Source organism: Apteryx mantelli, chromosome 2, assembly GCF_036417845.1.
Source record: "Apteryx mantelli isolate bAptMan1 chromosome 2, bAptMan1.hap1, whole genome shotgun sequence".
Lineage (NCBI taxonomy): Eukaryota > Metazoa > Chordata > Aves > Apterygiformes > Apterygidae > Apteryx > Apteryx mantelli.
The window spans coordinates 26,305,364-26,326,484 of NC_089979.1; the positions used below are offsets into that span (position 1 = coordinate 26,305,364).

Genomic DNA, 21,121 nt, shown 5'->3' on the forward strand with positions numbered 1-21,121 from the left:
CACTGTGTTGCCTCATCATATTTATTATTTCTTTTAAAAAAGTAGATACAGTTGTCATAACTTTGTAAGTATGTGGATAGGTTTTGACATAAGGGCAGATCTGGATTTAAAACACAAGCAGCTTTTGTTCTGCGAAGTCTGTTTAAACAGTGCCATCGTGTGGCTCCAGGAGGCCAGCAAGAGGCAAGGGAGCCTGCAGAGCTGCCGCAGCTGTTTGCTAGTGATTTAGATTCACTCAAGAGACTTTCTTGTGGGCTCATTCAGTAAATATTTGTTTACCTTTCCATCACCCCCATTACATCTAGGTTAGAGCTGCAGAAATTTGGGAGCTGGGGAAGGATGTTCGGATGAGTTGTTTTTCCCGCTTGGCCAGGCAAACCTGGTGAAGGCTAATGTAAAAGGCATGACGTGGACCATAGAAACAGTGTGGTGATGCTTAACAAATAGTAGAGAATGTTACACATGGGCAACTTTTCAATTGACTTGCTGTTCTGCTCGTAAGCACAGTTTTTCAGTGAGGCATAGAACATCTCTGTGGTTTAAATTAAAGCATTTTGATCCGGACCCAAATGTATATCTCCATGTATTTAGGTACACTGACGTCAATTACCAATCTGGCAACGAGTCTTGCTCGGAATATGGATAGGCTGTCACTGGATGAGGAGCATTACAACAGGCAAGAAGAATGGAGAAGGCAGCTTCCAGAGAATCTGGGAGAAGGACTCAGGCAGGGGCTCTCCCGTTTAGGCATTAGCCTGCTAGGTAATGTACCATTAAATATCTAGTTGGGTGATAATGCTGTTTTATGATCTGTTCATCAGCCTTTTCTGCTTGTGAATTATAATTGCAAAATCCGTTTGTTTCTTCTTGTGAAATAGCCACACAGTATGTATATGAGATACTGTTTCTTTTTATCCAGGTTTATAGTGACTTTTGAAGAGGGTTTTTTTGCTGATAAAATAATTGCAGAAACAGAACGAGATTGCACTCTTTTGTTTTTGTGAAATGTTTTCAGTGGTACATGTTGTATAGCTCAGAAGAAAAGAATAATTCTGCATTGGGCAGGGTGGCTTGTAACCAAGTCAGCACAAAGACGTCATCGTGCTGATGTTTACTTTCCAATGAGTTATAGGAATGTCTTCTGAAACTGATTGTTTTTGCTGCACTGTAGATATCGGGGCTTCTTGGTTGTCTTTGAAAACCACTTGAACTTAGTGCAAAAGTTAAATAAGCTTTGGTGAGGAATTCTGATTTTACAAAGATACCTAGATCAACCTGATTCAGGGCAATTTTATTCATCAAGCAGCAAAGTGGTTTGGTTAGAGGTGAAGATTACTCTAGCCATTTCAAAATAGTACCTAAATATTTGAAAACTAACCCTCTGAAAATCTCTGAAAGAAGTCTTGCAGTAAGGAGCTGGATTTTCTAGGTTGCTTCTATTTGTCCCACAGCAAAGGAATGCAGAGTTGTGTTGTTTGGCAGAGTTCCTTAGTACGTATTAAAGAGTATGAATCCCTTAGAGATCAAAGTGACCAAAAGCAGTCCAGTGCAAAAGGTTAGAAGAGACGAAGCTTGAAAGGATTTGTCCTCCTTCTTAATCTTCAGTAGTGTACACAACTCCTAAATTTGCAACCGCAGCCCTGAAAGCCCCAAAGAGGAAGTGGTAAAAATGTTACAAGTTTGGGTTAAGTTACTGGAAATTATTTTAAGCAATAACATTAGATGATGTGAAGCACTGTCATTTGATAATGCCTGTAAACTGGCAAGCAAGTGTCCTGGGAGAAATGTGCGTAAAGGAGCAATTTCATATATTAGTAGCTACTATCCCAATAGTAAACTGTTACTGGGGTTGCAAATCAAAGGCAGTTCAGAGAAGGTTTTATTTTTCCTTCTTGTTTTATGGGGCTAAGGGCAGTCAGGTTGAGTAGCTGGATGAAAGATTATCCTTTTAGAAGCATTGTGTCAGCCTGGTGTGCGTGTGTGCTGGCGAAATGGTTTGGAGAGCTTGGCTCAGTTACTAATAAGACAGCAAGATAACGTCGTGGCTCTCCCCTTGGCCAATGCACCAGAGCCCTTCAGAGCTAAAAGCATCAGCTGCTGCAACCTGAACTAAAGAGCAAAACTCCATAACTTTGGCTGCAGCAAGTCAGAGTTTCTGCTGTTCAGGAAAATCGGGAACTTACAACATGCCTTCACAAATCCGTTGTGTTATTATGTCCCTATACATGAGGCTTTGGTTGTTTGTGGGACGGCTTCTGAGTTTAGAAAAACAAGAATTAGAATTCACTGTCCCTGATTTCCGAAGAAATTCATGTTAGAAGAAACATTAAAACTTGTATTAGCATTTAAACAGAACTCCTCTGCAAACTAGGCATTAAGGATCTTGTTCTTTCTCCTGCTGTTTTTATTTAGAGATTCCTCACTGCTAAATACCTCTATTTGTACTGGTAGAGACAGTTAACCATCCAAATAAATACCTAAGGTTACTGTATAACTGGAACTGACACGTAGAGGACCTGCCACTAAGCGAGGAATCAGAAATATTTCAGTGAAGTTGTATCACACATAAATATTTATTTAAACTTGATTTTTAAAAAGAATGTTTTCTCTCTATACACAGTGGCATTCATGAAAATTGTGTTGAGACCTAAGTTATGGATAGACCTGCATTTCGATTTTTACAATCACGTCAGAAAGCTGTTTCTCTCCCGACCATTTGGTTTAATGAGTATTGTGGCTTATCCCCAAAAAAACAGTTGGCATTGAAGAGAGGTACCACTGTGCTGCTTTCTTTCACCAGCACATTTAAAGTAAACATGAAAATGCTTACTCTAAAAATACCTCCAGGTTCTTCATACATAACGAAACAAAACGGAGCTGCTATGTTACTTTCCTTCATAAGCAAGAAGAGTTCAGATGAGTACAAAAATGCAGATAGCGTGACCCTTCAAAGCCGTAATTTCTATGATTCTATAATTGTAGGATTGAAAAGTGTAAAGAGCTGTATAGCACAGATAGATAGTCAAAGTACTGTCACGTTTGTAAAGCCGTCCCAATTGTGCAAGTGGCTGAAAGAACTGCAAATGCAGATGTCTTGCCTAGGCACAAGCATGTACGAGTACTCAAATCCCTGATACATTGTGGTATCTACATAGAAAAAATAGTTTCACTTCTGATTTTTCTGAAAATCGGGCTCATGGTGGCCCCAATTCAGCAAAGCACTTAAGCATGTGTTTAAGAGCTTTGCTGAATCAGGGCCAAAATCGTGTGCTCTTGTCTCCTCCTCAGTGCAAGTTGTTCCTTGTGGTACATTCTTAAGTGCTTTGTCCTGTCTAGTTTTAAATGACTCAGGCGCTGTCAGGGTGTTGTTTGATTTGATTGTTATCTTTGGCTGGCTGTTTTCTTCTTTTCTGATTTTGGGGAGACTTCTGGGTCTTTTTAGTAAGTACGTGAGAAGAAGCAAAAGCTTATGATAGGTGTGTTTTTCTTTTAAGCAATTAGATAAAAATGTAGTGAAGTTGTACTTAAAATATTTAGATGATAGGCACTCTCTGCCAAGGAGTTATCGTCTTCTGCATTTTGTATGACAGGATCAAGCTTAAAATAATAACTTATAACAGCGTAGAAGAGACTATTGAAACAATGGGCTTTATTTTCAACTGCTGGTCCTAGTGAAAAATATCAAATCGAAGTAGCTTCCTTTAGGAAACTGAGCATTTCTGAATAAGTGAAAAGCTGACAAATGTTAGAGAAGCAGCTTTTCACGACGTCTGCAGTGCTCTACGCTCAAGTTACTCCTTGCTGCTCTTTAGTGAAATGAATTGATGGTAATAGTGGCTGACAGTGTAATTGGGATGTTAGGCATTGTAAAGCCTGGATTTCAGAAGCTCAGATTTATATTATTAAGGGATTCTTGTTGTTGTTGTTGTTTTGTAGCTATCACTTAATCGGGGCCACTTTACATTTGGCTCTCTGTAAACAAGATAGTAAGAGGCAGTCTTACTAACCCTGACCATCCCGCTGTTGCACACACTAATCCTACAAATTTATTTATGCACACTTAACTCTAAAATAACAGGTGGTCTTTTATTTTAGCTATATTTTCATGAGATGTTTGCTGTGTGGTGACTCCCTTCCAACCATATTTTCAGAGCGTAGAAGCCTTGCAGCAATCCAGCAGGACAACAGAAAAAAGAAAAGGAAACAAAATGGTTTCAGTTTTGTTAGCTTACAGCTTCATGGCAAAGCATGGACATTTTCGCACGGGGGGGGATTTTTTTCCGATTATTTCTTGGTCTGCAGGAGTTTGCCACAAGCGAGCTGAGCTTGCTAACTTCTGTAAGCACAGCCTTTGCCCCGTTCACCAAACACTGCTTGTCTTTCCGAGCAGAAACCAGTTGCCTGCGGTAATCAAATTCTTCTTGAAGTAATACCGTGTCATATTCTGAACTATCTGAATTTTGTAGTTATCAAAGTATCTTTTTTATGAATACTGAGCAACATATATTAACTGGAGTGCACCCCAGCTGATGTTTAGCAGATGTTATGGTGTTGCTGGAACCTCTTTGGTCCAGTAACAGAAGAATATGTTTTTGTTTTGTTGCTTTGGTGTTTAATTTTATTGGGGTTTTCTTTATACATACATAATGTGTGTGTACATATGTGGACGTGCATATAAAATTGAAAGCCTACGGTAAGGAGGGAGAACAAACTGGGGAACTGTTTTTAAAAAAAAACAAAAAGAACGGACAGGGGGCATCGAGGAGAGAGACTGGGACAACAGTAGGACACTGTAGCTGTCTCCAGGCTGTGAGGGTGAGAGGAGGACAGGAGGAAGCATTAGGCATACCTCCTGCTCTGCCTGCCTGATACTCGCCCTGATGCAGCGAGGGACCTTCTGTGGTGAGTCCGTCCTGCGTGGTGCTTCTTCCACTAACTTTATGTTGGAAAGCAAGGAGCCACATGGATACCAGAGGACATCCTCTTTGCCTGGTTTCTGGTGCTAGGAGATGCGGTGAACCTCCCATGTGTATCACCATTATCTCACTGATGCTGGGTTTTGAGGTTGTTCAGCCTTTAACCTTTTCCACCTTTGCCCACACATGCTGCATACAGGAAAGGAGCTGCAAAGAGCTGGCTTCCCTATGCAGGGGTCACAGGACCTAGCCACAGGCATGGAGAAAGCTAAAGCTTAGTTAAAGGAGTAAGTTTATAGCTTATTATGAGATTTGTGGGCGTGACCACAGCACATGAATGAGTTATGCTGCTGAGTTACAATTCGAGATAAGAGACTACAAAGGGTGAATGGAGAGGGCAAGCAAGATCATTGGACATATTTTTTGCAGGTACCAAGGCAGGGTTTGCAGAAGGATTTGAAGAATGAAAGGGCTGTGGCTTCACAGACAAGTTCAAAGCATGCATAAAATGGCAGAATAACAGAAAGTGTGGAAGTGCTAAACAACTGGCTAATTGAGCTCTATATTATTTTGGGTACTATATAAATAATCTTATATAACACAGTCGCAGCAGTTTCCATTCTGTTTCCTTGTCCTCTGGGCCTAATTCCAGCTGAGAAGTGCCTGGAGCATACCACAGGTCCTTTGGAGTAGGCTCTTATTTATTATTGCCTTATAACATTGCTCAAGTGTATTGCAGTAAATAATTTACTAGTGCTAGGACTTAGGTGGATTACATTTAATAAGGCAATAACTTCTGTTCTGAAAGTGCAGTTGCTGTGGATGACCTCGGTAGATAGGGTGAAGGAGGTCACAGGGTAACGTAATACTGTAACTTAGCAGAACACCAAGTATTGTTTTATGCCTTCAAATGCATCACAACTGTACAAAAGAAACTGGATGAACAATCCCAATTGCATAATGCCTTGTTGGGGTATTATTTTAGTCAAGCAGCAGGAGCAGCTGGTAAGTACTAATGAAACAGTTGAATTGAAAATTGTATCATTTCCATGGCATAGAATTAAGGAAGCTTCATAGCCTTTGTGGTACAAAGAGTAAAAACTGAGCAGAGCACTCAGCTTCAGTGAGTGAGCTCAGTAAAAGCTGAGTATCACGTTAAAAATAGACCACCATTTTCTGAGGAAATACTGTACATTTATCGGTAAATAATATATGTACAAAAGACGGAAGCTGTATCTCTAAGAGGAGAGATGTTTATGGGGGTCGCAAGTTATATGAGTTGTTGAGAGGTAATATCCTAGCAAACAGGATCTGGGGAAACGTGTGCTTCTTCTCATCCTCGTCTTTTATTTGGAATGAATAGCAGTGTAGCAGTACAATATTAGTTCTGGTTGTTGAAAGTCAGCAACTTCTCCATTTATCTGGTAAACAGTAACTCAAACCATCTGAAAACCAGTTAGCGGCTAGCTGACTAGTGTACGTCACTCTGGTAAACATATGGGGCCACATACCTCTGCTGTGATTTTCAGGCTCAGTGGAATTACGCCTGGATTTGCTTCCACATACAAAGCAGAATCTCCAAAGATGTCTGTGTTGCAGTAAAAATGCCTGGTTACAGAGGTGACACTCGCTCCTACTCCTTAAATAATTGCTTTTTCTTGATATTTGCAGCAGAAGCTGCAAACTGAGAGCTATTTGAGGAGCCTGCAAACTTGCTTTGCACTGAGCAAAGAACTTCAGAGCAGGCAGGCCATTTTCTAACTGATCTCACTTTGTCCAATCATTGTACTCTTAGCAATTTCCAAATAGCTTATCTATCAAAATTACAATAACTAGAGACATGTCTGTGGTTAAGTGGCTAGAGTAAACTCAAGATCAAAGAAATGTACCACCTCACATACCTGTTTACATTTAGGAAGATTTAAGTTGAAGTTCTCTGTTGATACTAAAAGCTGGGAGGGTCACTGTGTCACTTGTAAAAGTTTGACCCATGCACATTAAAGTAAAATATGATCGTTTTCACAAAAAAGTAACAAAAAGTCCCAAAGTCTAATTCTGCTAATCTTAGTAGTATATCAAATGTTGCATTAGCTTATGAACATTTCTGGCAGTGGAAGAGGATATAAAAATGATCTATTGAATACAGGCAGTTTTTATTCTCATGGACTCAATCTCAGGCTTACATGAAAATCTCATTTCCATAACTGCTAAAGTGTCCTAAAACTGATGGATTTTATTCCAAGCCCAACATTTTCAGAATTGCTACACAGAATGAGCTAAATTATAGCAACTCAGCAAAAGCATTTAGTGAAAGTAGTTGAAGGATGCAAACATACTATCAAGTTAAGTGATCTGAATTTTTGAAAAAGTAAAATGCATAAAAAGGAAGTAGAGATTTAACTTAAACTTCAGCTAGGGAGTTGTTTAGTTAATTGGCTGTGTGTACAGTAAATAGCTGTATAAAATGGGTGGAGTACAGTCTGTAATCCAAACAACATTCAGTTCCAGTAGTAAGATTTCCTCTTATTCCGGGATATTAATCTTCATTAATCACTGGGGGCTCTTGTTTTTTCAGGTGCAATTGCTGGTATTGTAGATCAGCCGATGCAGAATTTTCAGAAAATATCTGAGGCCCAAGCTTCAGCAGGGCATAAAGCCAAAGGTGTTATCTCTGGAGTGGGAAAGGGAATTATGGGAGTCTTCACGAAGCCAATTGGAGGTGCGGCTGAACTTGTCTCCCAGACAGGTTATGGTGAGTTACTCTGATTTCCAACAACATCTCCGTTTAAATGTGCATGAGCAGATCTTTAAAATACTGTTCAAATACAACCTGCTGTGTCAGCTTACATGACTCAGTAGCTGTGTGACTTAGAAAAAGATTTAGAAATGCTACAGCTGAATAGTTATAAATGTTGTGTTCCTTTTCTTAAAAATCATGTTATGCTTCTCTCTTGTGTTACAAATCAGTCTTGTACAGCACCAGAGACACAGAACGCAGAAACCATGAAGTAATTCTTGGAATACAGTAGGATTAGTTACAGAAACATATGTGCTGCAAAAGAGTTTTTGACATAAATATAATAGAGCAACACTATACCCAATTAGAGCATTATTTTGAGATCGCTTTGTTACAGCAAGGAAAGAGTTGTGTTATCTCTAAATAAAGAGGGAGTTATGTTACTGGGAGAAAGAAGTGAGATGTGTAGTGGGAACATCCGCTTTAAACTGAAGAGTTGCAAGAAGAGTGTCCTGCTTTTAGATGCACGGGTGACTTTTTAGTGGTCATAGGTGGGTTTTCCAGCTAGACTAAGCGCTTAGTGGCAGTAGTGGTCAAACCTTTCAGATTAATGTAAATGCTTCTGGACCGCTAAGAACTGTAAAAGATAAAATATCAAAATATGCTAATTTATTTGCTTTCAGTATCATGAAATCTAAGCTGCTGGTCTGGATATTAAAAAAAAAAAAGAGGGGGGAAGAAGGGCAGGGAGACCTGATGATACAAGGACTGTAAATATGTCATTAATTTTGCCTGACTAATTACAACAAACAAATCCTGAGGATTAAAGTCTTTAATCATAATTTATTTTTTGTGACGTATTGGTTAGAATAAGAGTAGTTCTCCTAGAGCTTAAGTTCAGAATATTGTTTCCACACCTCCCCTGACATTTAGAACTCGTTCCTTGAAGCAACCTGTTTCAGAAAAAAGTTAATAACATACCTGCTGCAAGTGTTTGAATAGTTTAATTTAATAATATGGTTGTTAGATAACTCTGTCCACTCTGCGATGATTTAAAATAATTGTCTTGACTCTATCTCATTTGTATGAGTGTAAATAATAGCTGCTCCTCTGAATTATGCATCCCATAGGTGTATAACACATATCTGTAAAATCAGAAACTGCCTGTCTTTTGTGGGCTGTTATGGGCTGTCTGCATGTTCTTTTTGTTGACTGTGGAATTACAGTTTCTAGAGTTAATTCCAATGCAGTCTTTACCCGTAACAGTAGAGGGACACTTTTCCTTGCAGATATGGTATACAACACATGATGTTTTCCAAGAGCATGTGACAAAAAGAGTTAGCCAGGAAAAAACATAAAAACTGTATCAATAATAGCTGACAGTGCGTGAGAGGAAAACATATAAGAGTTTGAGTAACTCTTACCCACAACTGGATTGGAAGTGGGATTGTGCCTCTTGGGGGGACCGAGGGGTGGGGGACCACACAGAAGTAAACACATGTTCTCTCTTTCTCCATCTGTAAATGACATTTTCACTCACATAATGCTGAGAACCTCGGTAAGCCAACTGTTACAACTGGGATGCTGCTTTTAAGTATTACCATCAACATGTGTGTTAAAAATTAAAGGGTTTTTTTTCAGTGCTGATGTTTTGTTTAAATTATTGTCCATTGTGTGAAAAGGAATCTAAGTTATTGACACCCTTATGGAAAAATGCCTTTTGCTTCAATTGAATGCTTAATTAGACAAAATAAGTTTTCTTTGTTTGCTTAGAGAGTAACTTTGCATTAAACCTTATAACATTGGTGCTTACCACTTAACCTAATTTCTATCTATCTTGTAAAAATTTTTAGAACCACTTTATTTGTGAATTTTTTGCAACCCATTGATTCTCTTTCTGGTGACCATACCTTATTTTTACAAGGTTACAAGCCATCTGAAAGCACCCATACTGTATCATCTTCAGCTTTGGATAGTCTATTTAGAAACCTGTTTAACTGCTTCTTGTAGTCTCCATTCTGTGCTGGCACTAAGAAGAATTCACAATAAACCAGATGCCCCGGGAGATCTCATAAATGTATATGGATCTGTGTTTAACAGCTGGATTAAGTAACTGAACATTTAAATACAGTATCTAGGCAAACTTTCCTTCTAATTTGTACCGGTCATGACACGTATATGGAAGTATTTTAATATTAAGCAAGAAAGTTAACAATGGTCTTGATTTTTTGTACATAAATTGTAAGTGATGTGCCCAATCCCGCTCTGAAATGATGGCCCTCAGGAGCATTATTTTTCTCTTAATTGCTAGTGTATGGCTGATTTTAAGAACATTCAGTGGGTTTTTTTGTTTCTTGCTAATGCAAGATCATTGGGGTTAAGTGCACAACTCTTGCATTGTAATATTTAATGAATTATCTTGACTACAGCTTCCAAAGATGTGACATCATTTTGGATCTGCACTATTTTATGAACTGCTCTAAACAGATGACATCACTGCAACATGTAACTGTTTTGTAGAAAACAACTAGTAAAAAACTTAAATTCTCTTACCACAGGTATTTTGCATGGAGCTGGACTTTCTCAGCTTCCCAAGCAGCGCTCTCATCCAAATGATCAACATGTTGAGCAGGCTCCAAATAGCCACGTCAAATATGTCTGGTAAAATTATTTAGACACTTGCTCATTTTTACATCCACATTGTTTATTAATAGGTTCTGGCCCGTGGTCAAGTTAATAGGCTGCTTCCCTAGGAAAGGCTGAGTTATGGCAGTTTGTTTAGGAACATTAAACACAAAGGTAGTGCATAGAAACCCAATCTGCAAATGATGGGCTGCTGATCTGCTTCCAGTTTTGGAACTACAGAGCTGATCTTTATTTAATGGCATTCAATGAGTTCTTACTTATTTATCATTGCCCAAGAAAAATACTGCACATCTCCAGAAACAGCTGTTAGTGAAGATAGGTTTATTTTTTGCACTGAATTTGTAAGCCACTACTCGGTAATTTTTCTATTAGGATGGGAAATCAGCTGACCTAGTATGGTTATTAGGCCAATTTTGCAGTGAATGATTAAAGAGTTTTGATAAATAACAGTTTCACATTTATCTTGTAAATCTTGTAAAAAGTCTTACATCTTTCAGTAAAGGAGGTTTAAAGGATATTCACCTGCTTATTTTATATTTGTAGGTGGTAGCTACAGCCTTAAGTAAAAACATTTAGTGATCAAAAGAAGTCCTTAAATATCCAATGCATAACACTGGTTTTTTTTTGTTTGTTTGTTTTTTTTTTTTTGGTAATGCAGGAAAATGCTGCAATCTCTAGGAAGGCCAGAAGTCCATATGGACTTAGATGTCATGATTGTGAGTGGATCAGGCCAGCAGCATGAAGGCTGCTTGCTGCTGACCTCAGAGGTGCTTTTTGTGGTCAGCCTCAGCGAAGATACACAGCAGCAGGCATTCCCCGTCACCGAAATCGACTGTCTGGAAGATGAACAGCAAAAAAACCTGCTGAAGGTGCAGCTAAAACAACAAAGAGTGCCTTGTGATTTGGAGGTAAAGGCTGAGGATATTTTGCTTCAATGATAAAGCTACACTGGTGATGTTTTTGACAACTGGGCTACTCACCTTTGGGTCGGGAGGCCAGAGGTGTAAGTCCCGAACTGAGGGACCCGTTGTTTCCCCACACCTCCCTGTTGACTCTGTCACTGTTTGGATGAAACGGAGGTGTCTCCTCCTTTCTATCCTGTTACTGATTATAGAATTTAAAAATCTGTGCCAGTAATTTCCTGAGGGAAAAAGTAGAGGAAGTCTGGGATCTTGGTAAGGACCACCTCTGTTCTGAAGAGGTTCTCACAACCGACTTCACATGTATGAGGTGGTCGTTGCTTGGCATGCTGGAGGTGCTTTGCCTTTGCCTGCAAAGTCACAGTGAGAACAGTTCCTCTTAATATTCTGTGAATTCTCTTTTAACCATTCAGTGATGCCAATGTGTGCTCCTTGCAGTATATTTCTTATCTTGCCACGTTTAACACAGTGGTCTTATTTGGCTACTAGCTGTATTTAGCTCCTTACATCTTCCATTTCTTGCAAATGAAAACTTTAACTTAAAGATTTTAACTTACTACTACTACTACTACAGGGCTACTGCCCTGGAGGGGAAAGGGAGATAACTGATTCCTCCTGGGGCATTTTTTGCGCTCCGCCTGTCCTAGCCCCAACTTTAGCTCCAGCCCAGATTTTTTTACTGCACTATAGCAGCTGTGGTGCCTGTTGTGTTTGTATCTATCTGGTTATCCAAGGGGTGAGGAGCAGGCTGCTGCTCTGGGAAAAGGGCTGCTTGCCCAAAGGGAGGTGGTAGCTGCAAGAGGGAAACAAAGGAGAGGGGCCTGTCTGGGAGAAGGGAAGGTGAGGGACAGCAAGCCTGATTCGAGTCCGCACAGCTGCTGCAGCTGGGAATATATCAATATGTAGGACTTTCCAGATGAATGGCTCTGTATGTATGTGCACAAGCACAACCCTACGTAGCATGTGCACAGAGTCCACATTCCCACATGCATGTGCTAGTACACACAGTAAATGTGACTAGCTTTGGAGGTACTGGACCAATGCATACCTTTCTTTCTGAAGTTTTGGATAGAAAAATGGGAGCCCTGCTCCAGTGGCACAGCAGTGCCAGCAGCCGTAAGCCTTGAGCCACTCAACCTCAGTGCACAAGCTCCCTTGCTGACACAGGCTCTTGAGAATGCAGTGAAAATGTATGGCATGAGTAAAAAGGGTGAAGTGTGCCTATAGCCCAGGAATGGAGTGGGGTCAGTGATGGCAAGGCAGCAAAACCTGATACTGATGCTCTGAAAAACAGACCTGGCATAAGTATTCGTTCAGAGTGCACAAATTGATGCTGGAGTGTGCATGAATGTTTAAAAAGAAATATGTTCTAAAGAAGAGCAGTTGAAAGTAAGGCAGACAGGAATAAGAGAGTTTTAATTTTGGGGGCTAAGGAAGCTACACAATAGGAGATTCCAAAAGCTTTCAAAAAGCATTTGGTGATTACCTAGAGTCATATGATGTTCTTTTGCAATTAATGTTCCCATATATTTTTTTCTTAGTGGATGGGGAAATTTCATACTTAGTAATTTCTTTTCTGCAGCAAAGGATGACAGTTCTGTGGTGCTTGGGGCTGTTCTGTACAGCATGGGTGCTGATGGGAGCCAGGGCCCCTCAACTCTTCGACAAGGGGTTGTGTGAATACTCTTCGAACATGATTAGGGAAAGTAGCCTTAGGAGCAGCAAGCTATGGCTTGCTGATTAGCGGTTTCAGAGCTACAGACTTACACCTAAATAGACATAACTCTTAAATACCAATGGTAGGCCATCTTGTTGCATTGGAGATGTCCTCAGCTGAAGTGCAAGCACTTCTGTACCTGATGACACTAGTGGAGCTGGCCAAAATTTTTTGTTAAAAAATGCCCAGTCAGGTCAACCAAAATATTATGATAAGTTTAGAGAGATGATGTTACCAAATGTAAATTTTATCTATTTTGCTGGTTAATTTAGTCAAAAATCCTAGAAATAATAACAATAAATTGAAACATTTCATTTCAACATTATAAAATCCACTTTTTTTTGTCTTATTTTTCACCAAAAATAATTGCCAAAAAGTTTTGTTTCAGCTCTGCCCAAAACAGTTTCTCCCCTTCCCTTTCCTCAGTTTCTTGGAACTATTAGGAAAAAAAAAACATGTGTTATTCCACAGCTGTAATCACCAGAGCATGCTTTGACTCCTTCAGCAATAGGTTTGCCTGATGGCTTGTTCGTCTTCACAATATATAACTTAATCCATCTGGCTAGAAGTAGACTGGATGAATTCTTGAAAACTCTGGCACTGACAACGTTGTTATTGAAAGGGAAGCATTAATTGTACTTAGATTATCTTGAGATAATTGAGACACTGCTTGCTTCCAGACACACATCAAACTCCAAAAACCTGCTCTTCCAGCTGCTCTTGGTATAGCTAGGGATATCAAGAAGACAGCAAAAAGCTGAAGGGCCCTGGAATTTCAGATACTCCAGTGTTTGTTTCTGATGATCTGTAACAGGGATTTCATGAGAGTGCGCATATATCATCTTTGGAGCTTGACTTCTGGATTTTTTCAGAGCAGTAAAAAAACCCAGAGAACACTTATTTCCTCCTCATTGAGTGTGCACAAAGCAGGTCTTTAGTGCTATGTACACATCCAGATTATACACCAGATGATAGATAGATACTTTGGGTTTAATTAGAATTGCTGAAGAATTATTCTCTATAAGCCATAAAAGGAGGAGGGTGGAATTCTAGAAAACTTCTGTAGTTCTTAACCCCAAAATGTTAATATGAAAAGACAAGCTATCTATCTTCAAGATTCCTCGTGACCAAGTTTGGATTCATATCATGGTTTGGCTATTAACATAGTAATTGTTCACACTAGGGGGTTAAAGCACTCAGTGACATTGTTAGGTCCAATTTAGGGCAAAATGTAGAATAAAAGCAATTCCAAGTTTCTGTTGTTGTCTTGACAGTATAAGCTAAACTGACACTGGCTGGAGAAGCAAACGGTTACAGATGAAGTCATCTGGAAGCAAGTAGAGTCCCAGTTACTTTGGAAGACCATCCAAGTGCAGTTAATATTTCCTGCTGAATAATTTTGCTATCTATCATCTGTGGGATATGGCCTGAGGCTGAATGAGAAATGGGTTCTCAATGGTGCCAGCACCATTTCCATCTCCTCTGACAACTTTGATCTTTATGGTCAGTGTGGAGTCAGAACTATAACCTCAGCTTCCCCTGGGCTTACCTACCTAGAAGAAGAAATCAGGAAAAAATGTGGAGACACCCACATGCAAGATTTGCCTCGTAACTTACCATCTAGTTTACATAGGTGCTACTTTAACATATTTCTCTCCTTTCAGCTGGTAAAACAGGCTGACTGCTGAGATGATACTTTATTTCTGTGACACGAGGCTGAAGACATGGTTCAGACACCATTCTCTTCTGTTAGCCATGTGTCCGCTGCAGCAGTCTGCCTTCTGATTTTTTTACTCCCTCTAAGGTCATTCATGGAAACCACACTTTCCTCTGCCCATTTCATCATTTTTCACTCTTTCTAAGCATAGGATCAAACTTTGAGCTCCTGAGTTCGTTCATGTGCCTGCTTCCTCTAGCATTTTTGTGGTGATGATTGAAAACAGGAGTGATTCTACTTGTTGAGCAGCAAATCCATCTCCAAAGGCATAGTAGAAGACCAGAGGGGACTATTTTGATTTGGATGTGATGTGTGCCACTATCTGTCTTATTAATTCTTTCTTCAGATAGGTAAGGGTTTGTTTAAAATGAGCCCTAGAGTCCAGAGATGTGACAAGATGTTATTCCTGGATGTTAAATTGAACCCAGTGGTCCTGTCTGAAAATCATCACATGTATTGAGGCATCTGTAGTACTTTCTTAAAGACAGCCAGAAAATAGCACAGTCTTTGAATCTTATGTATGGCATCCAACGAAGACATTATAAACCCTGCAAAAATGACAGTGGTCAGCAATTCTCCAAGAGTAGATAAGGAAGCGTCAAAACCTACCCTAGGATAGTTTCTACTTTTCTGTCATTTGCATTTTGGGGAAATAAGTTCTATTCTGAATGACTTTGCTAATGATACCTCTGTAGTATCCAAGGTGGTATTTCTGAAATAATACTTTGTTTTAAATTTATGCAACTAGCTTGATGCTTGCTCGCATGCTTTCCCTTCTCAAGCTAGTTCCACTTATCTCCAATGCCTCCTTCAAAAGAAGGGCACCGCAGATTGGTCTTCCAGGGCCAGGTTTGCCCGTGGCTTTTCATCTAATACTTTGCCTGGTTGGATCCGTATGGTAGATGCCACTTTTCTGTTGGCAATATTGGTTTTACTGTTCTTTTTTTCCAGCAAACAGATGTGGGTTACCTGCATCTCTTTTTAGCAGAGCCTTGCATCTCTACATATTTCAGCCTACAAATAGGGATTTCTTCAAAGAAGTCCTTCCAACTCATGGTGATGGAAAAGTCAGCTGTGTAGATGCCTCGGTTTCTTTTTCATAAATTATGTACTCAAACGGTCTTTAGTAAAACCCTTTTGTTTTTTTTTAAAAAAAAAAAGAAGTAATTCTGTTGATGCTCTGACCCAAAGTGCATTTTTTTTGGTTACCAGAGAGAGACAGATGGATATATGCCCTCATAGTTAGAACATTCGACTGGAATGTAGAGTCAAGCCCTTATTCCAAATCCCATTCAAGACTTAAGTACTTCCCAGATATGGCTATGGGCTGTTGCAATTTTTAATTGTATTTTGTGAAGAAAAGGTTTGCTAATTAGGACTGCTGCCTGATAAGCACTGCCAGGAACTACTGGCCTTTTTCTAAAAGCAGTTGAGAAGTTTTTTCTGTCTGCAAGTTGATCTGTTGTAAAGATTACTCTTGAGTCCATCCCTGAAATTCTCAGAAGATACTGCTTCAACTTTTCTATGGCAGAGTTGTTAGAACTTCTTAGCATGGAAGCATCCAAAATATCAAAGGAGAGGACTAATCCACAGATCACAAAACTATGGGAGAACTTAGCTGATGAAAACATCCATGTGGATACTGTAAGATCCCAGGGGGAAAGATTTTAACTATAGAAAGTAATGTTGAACTTACTGTCTTTACTATTAAGAAGTTCGGTTTCTGTCAATATTTCAGTAATCATTTGTGTTATCTGATTCCAGGCAGATGGAGTTAGAGAGAGACTATCAGAACAACAGTACAACCGCCTCATGGAGTACGTCACAAAGACATCCTATCACCTCGCTCCTGGCACCACTTCTGTACCAGCCTCACAAGCTGTGGCTACCGAACACCTTCCAACTGTAACAAAAACATATCAGTATGTAGTTGATCCAAATTTTGCCCAAGTATTCATTAGTAAATTCACAATGGTAAAAAATAAAGCTTTGAGGAAGGGATTTAATTAATAAATATTTTTGGCGAGAATAGTAGTATCTTACCATTTTGAAAGTAACACTTCCTATGCAGCAATCTACATCAAGTAGAGATACACGTCATTGTTGAGGAGACAGGAGACAGTAACAAAATTAAACCTAATAATAGCTTTTCTAACATTCCGACTCCCTAGCCAAGGTATTAGTGCTGGAAGGAAAGCACTAGCCTAGCCTAGCAAACAAATAAAGTGAAAAGGGAAAGTATTGGACTATAAACTGAATCAAAATCCTTTGTCCTTTCAATAACTGAAAACCAGAGAATAAGGAAAAATTGAGTGTACAGACACATTTTTGACACACACAAAAATTTCTATCAATACATACTATATCATATTTTAGGGTCTGCCAGTTTCTGTTATAAACCAGGTTTATAACTCAGCTGTAAAAACTAGCTCAAGTTTGAGCCCCCCTTCCCCCCCCACACACACACTCCCCCCAACATGTATGTCCTGAGGCAAAACATTTTCCCCCCACTAAATCTGAAAAACCCAGTGTGGCTGTTTTAAGTTACTAGTGACAGCTGGGTTTTAGCACCACTTTAACCGTAAAATAGCTTCCTTTATTTGACTGAAGTTTTGCAGGACATTAGTCCTTAATGTAAACTAGTGCCTTTGTGTGGTTTGGAGAACAAAACGCTAACTACGACATGAATTTATTTTTAAAACTGTCTGTATACAGAAACTTTATTTTATCCACCATCAAATTTTCAGAAGGACTTTCATCATATGTATGTCATTGTGCATTGTCTGGTAGTTATTTGGAAGCCAGTAACATGCAGTTTATAAACTTTAAGAAACAGTGCTTAGTCTCCTTCAAATCTACCAAAAAGCTATAAGCTCATTGTAACAAAAAGTGCAGGTGCTGAAGGAAGCCTTGTTGGGTGTCCCTTCCTTCTTATCTCCCACCACTATAGTACATTTTCTCACTTAAGCCCTAATTTATTTTATGCTTCTCATCTTTGAAGTGATAAGAACAGGGATATTTAGAAACATGACCTTTCAGATATATTTGTGCTAAGCAAAAATGAGAATTTTTGCAAGTTGATCCAAAAGTATGACCCTACAGGCTCCGATTACATTACTAGTTAATGATGCTATCATGATACACTTCAGATACTATGTTAAACACATTCAAGACAAATGAGCTTTCTACGTGTCTGTCTTATTTTCAGATGTTTTACAGGTTGTAGTGGGCAAGAAAGTGCTCTCTCCCAGCATGGTTAGATTGCTTTATACAACAAATGTGGCTACAGCAGCTTTATTTAAAAAAAAAAAAAAAAAAAAAAAGCTTGCTTGTTTTTAAACCGTGGGTAACTTTTCTCCCCTTTTCTGCATACTTGTGGACACGAACTTTGGGGATTCCTGAACATGGCCAGAATTGGAGAGTCTTTAAGAACTGGAATAAAATCTGATCATCATGTTGAGCAAATAACTATACTTTAGTTAGTATCATCTTCTATGCATACCGGGCATGACCACGGTAAATAAGAATGTAGTAATTGCAATGGGGTTTTTTTAAGTTCTGCTTTGTTAAAAGCTGCATCTAAAAGCCGTATCTCTTGTGTACTGAAAAATGCAGAAGCCTGGGATCTGAACTGTCCTTTCTTGAATGTGAAATGAACTCATCCATTATCAACATTTCATACAGTGATTTAATAACTTAGTCATTGTTTAAGTAACACTATTTAAAAATGTGTACATATATATATTTTCTTCATTCCTGAATATTTTATGGAAATAGTTTAATACATCTAATTTTGCATATGGTACATAAATTGTAATATAATGAGATTGTTTAAAGATAATTAATAAAATTAATTATTCCTACTTGGGTTTTTAAGCTATTTGGTCATTCAGTACAAGTGAATGAGCAGGTCACTGCATAGAACAATGACAGTAAAGACATACAAGCTTCACGTAGACCCCCATTAGATTCCAGTAGGTGACTGGTCTTTGTCATATACCAGAAAATGCAAATAGATCATGACAATGCTTTGGAAGTAAAAACTGATGAGTAGCTTGCCAAAACATGTGCTGAAAAGTTTTATGGTTTTGTGACTAACTGAATCAAAACAGCACTGTAGTCACCATTTGAATTAGACTAACCTGTTCATTGTGTACATAGTACACAAACCAGCCAAGAGGACGCAAACACACCTGTAAAAAATGATGGAAGGCAGCAGTTTAATTTCCGAAAGTCTGTAGATTGCTGCCATTGTTTAAGATTATATTAGTGTTTTTCCTGAATTATTTTCTCCTGGAATAAACACTTGCTTAAATTACATTCTTCTTCAGTGAATTAAGCTAGCATCTTTACTGCATTAGGCAGGTTCTTTCTCCCCCTTCTGACCACATGTATGGAAACATGTGTGGAGACGGCATATAAATCAGCCTCTCCTACATATGAGCTGTGTGAACTATGAAAACAAAGTTGTCCAGAGAGCAGCTGCCTATACTTAGCTGCTAAAGCACTCCAATGTGTATGCTTAAAACATACCTACACTCATAACGCTCTTTAGCCCTGGAGAGCTCACAACTTCAAATATATCTTTTTAGTTTGCTTCCAGAACTATCAATCATTCCTCAAACACTCGAGAATAAAGCAAGCCAGCCAAAAATTTGAAGGCATAGCCAAGCTGATACAAGGCAAGACCTTTCCCAAAGTAGTTGAGGTCAAACAATTCCTTTTCATATATTTCATATATAAATATAGCAAAATCTTTGAGGTCAGTTGGGGATGGGCTCAGAACTTACTTAAGCACATGTTTTCCAGAGCTGCATCTCCTATAAACAGCATGCCAGACCCTGCAACAAGCAGCTGCTTCAGGAGTAACGCACATAGGCTTTTCCTGTGCCTTCCCTCTCCCAATTGTTTGGAAGATACAATGATAGGCAAGACCACGATTAACTGATGAGCTCTCTCTGGCAAAGGCTGGGGGCAGGGGAAGGATTAAAGGGATTGAAAGACTGGTGCTGGTGAGGTCAGGCCTTCTTGCTAATGAAACTCACTGTTAGGTCCCCAGCTTTGCCCTCCCTTCCTGCTTCACAGGTAAGAAAGCTCTGCTCATCTTTCTTAGTACTCAGCTATGGGCTGTTTTTTATTGCCTGCTGAAAGGATGCATTTGCTTTGCAGCCATTGTGAAACCTTGGCATCATTATAACACAAGGAACAGTTATAACCTAGTGACTTCCAAAGTGCAAACATAAAAGGAAGAAAGACCTCACTTTTTTCTTTAATGCATTTAGCCAAAGACACCTTCGATCTGGTGCTCTGCTGTATGATCAGAAGCTATCTTCAGGCACAAGACTCACATTTCTTTAAGTCACCGCTAGCAGTAAGAACCAGAATGCACAGACAGACTATAACTGCTGTTGGCTATAACAATTTATAAGACTTAGAATTTAAAAGTAAATTAACTCAAAGCAACTGGGAAAAATATATGGGCTAGAGCTGTGAGGGAAGCCAGTTCTATTAGCCAGCACACCTGGCAGTAGCAAGTTTCTTTGCCTCTGAAGCTGTCAGTATGACTAAAGATCCCAGGCTATTACAACCTGCAGACATGCCTGAGAAAATGTTAGTCAGTGCTTAATGGCATACAATGTTTATACTGTACATTTGGAAGATAAATTGCTATCATTTGCTATTGTTAAGCTTTGGTTTACATTTATAGGAGCAGGGAGTATTTTGATTACTAGATAGTTTCCCCTGCACCACTAATGTCAACTATTTCTTTGGTCAAAGGAAGCACTGCGTGTATGGAAAGTTTAGAGAAAATCCTTTGTTCCTGCATACTAGTGTTCTGGATCAAATATGTTACTTAAATAGCTTTCATTAGTGCAAATGTTGCTCACTGATACCTATTAAGTGTTAAGTTAATGGTCCATTTAAAATAATACAAGTTATGCCAAACAGAATTTGAACGTAAGACCTTCAAATACAATACAGATGGCTTAATTTGTCATGCTTCTTCATACAAAGCCTTCCCTTCTTTCACATGATCAGATTTAGCTCCTCTTATAGTGCCCACATTCGGCCCTGAGGAGCCACAGTCCTAGCACTATCTCGAACCTCAGCTATAGGCAATGCAAAAATCATGTTCCAAATGTCTGGTAATGAGGCACATGACAGACCATCAGCTCTTGGACTACACAGGATATAACCTAGATCAAGACTGTGCTTAGCTGGATAGTTCCAGATACTAAAAAGATGTGTGCCTACAAGGAGTGGCAGAGAGTTCCATTATCACAATATCCTAAACTAAGTTTCCTCTTTTCCACTGCTTTAATACTCCTTCCCTTTGTACATAAGTACATGTATGTATGTACCTCCAGTTTAAAGTTATTTTCCTGTTATAGTTACCCATTGTATAAGAGTCAGCATTTGTGTAGTTTCTAAGTCTTGTAACATACTGCTGCTGTGAGGAAAGCAAGA

General features: G+C 39.1%; 1 protein-coding gene across 1 annotated transcript in view; it reads left to right on the forward strand.

The window, feature by feature from the left end:
* The window catches only part of VPS13B (vacuolar protein sorting 13 homolog B), a 489,316-nt gene extending 470,505 nt beyond the window's left edge, over positions 1 to 18,811 (forward strand). The window contains exons 58-62 of the mRNA XM_067290363.1: positions 592 to 762; positions 7,492 to 7,668; positions 10,212 to 10,314; positions 10,958 to 11,207; positions 16,418 to 18,811. Of these exons, the coding sequence (XP_067146464.1) occupies positions 592 to 762; positions 7,492 to 7,668; positions 10,212 to 10,314; positions 10,958 to 11,207; positions 16,418 to 16,663 (947 nt within the window). The 3' untranslated portion in view covers positions 16,664 to 18,811. The remainder of the gene's footprint in view (positions 1 to 591; positions 763 to 7,491; positions 7,669 to 10,211; positions 10,315 to 10,957; positions 11,208 to 16,417) is intronic.
* Positions 18,812 to 21,121: the final 2,310 nt, after the last annotated feature.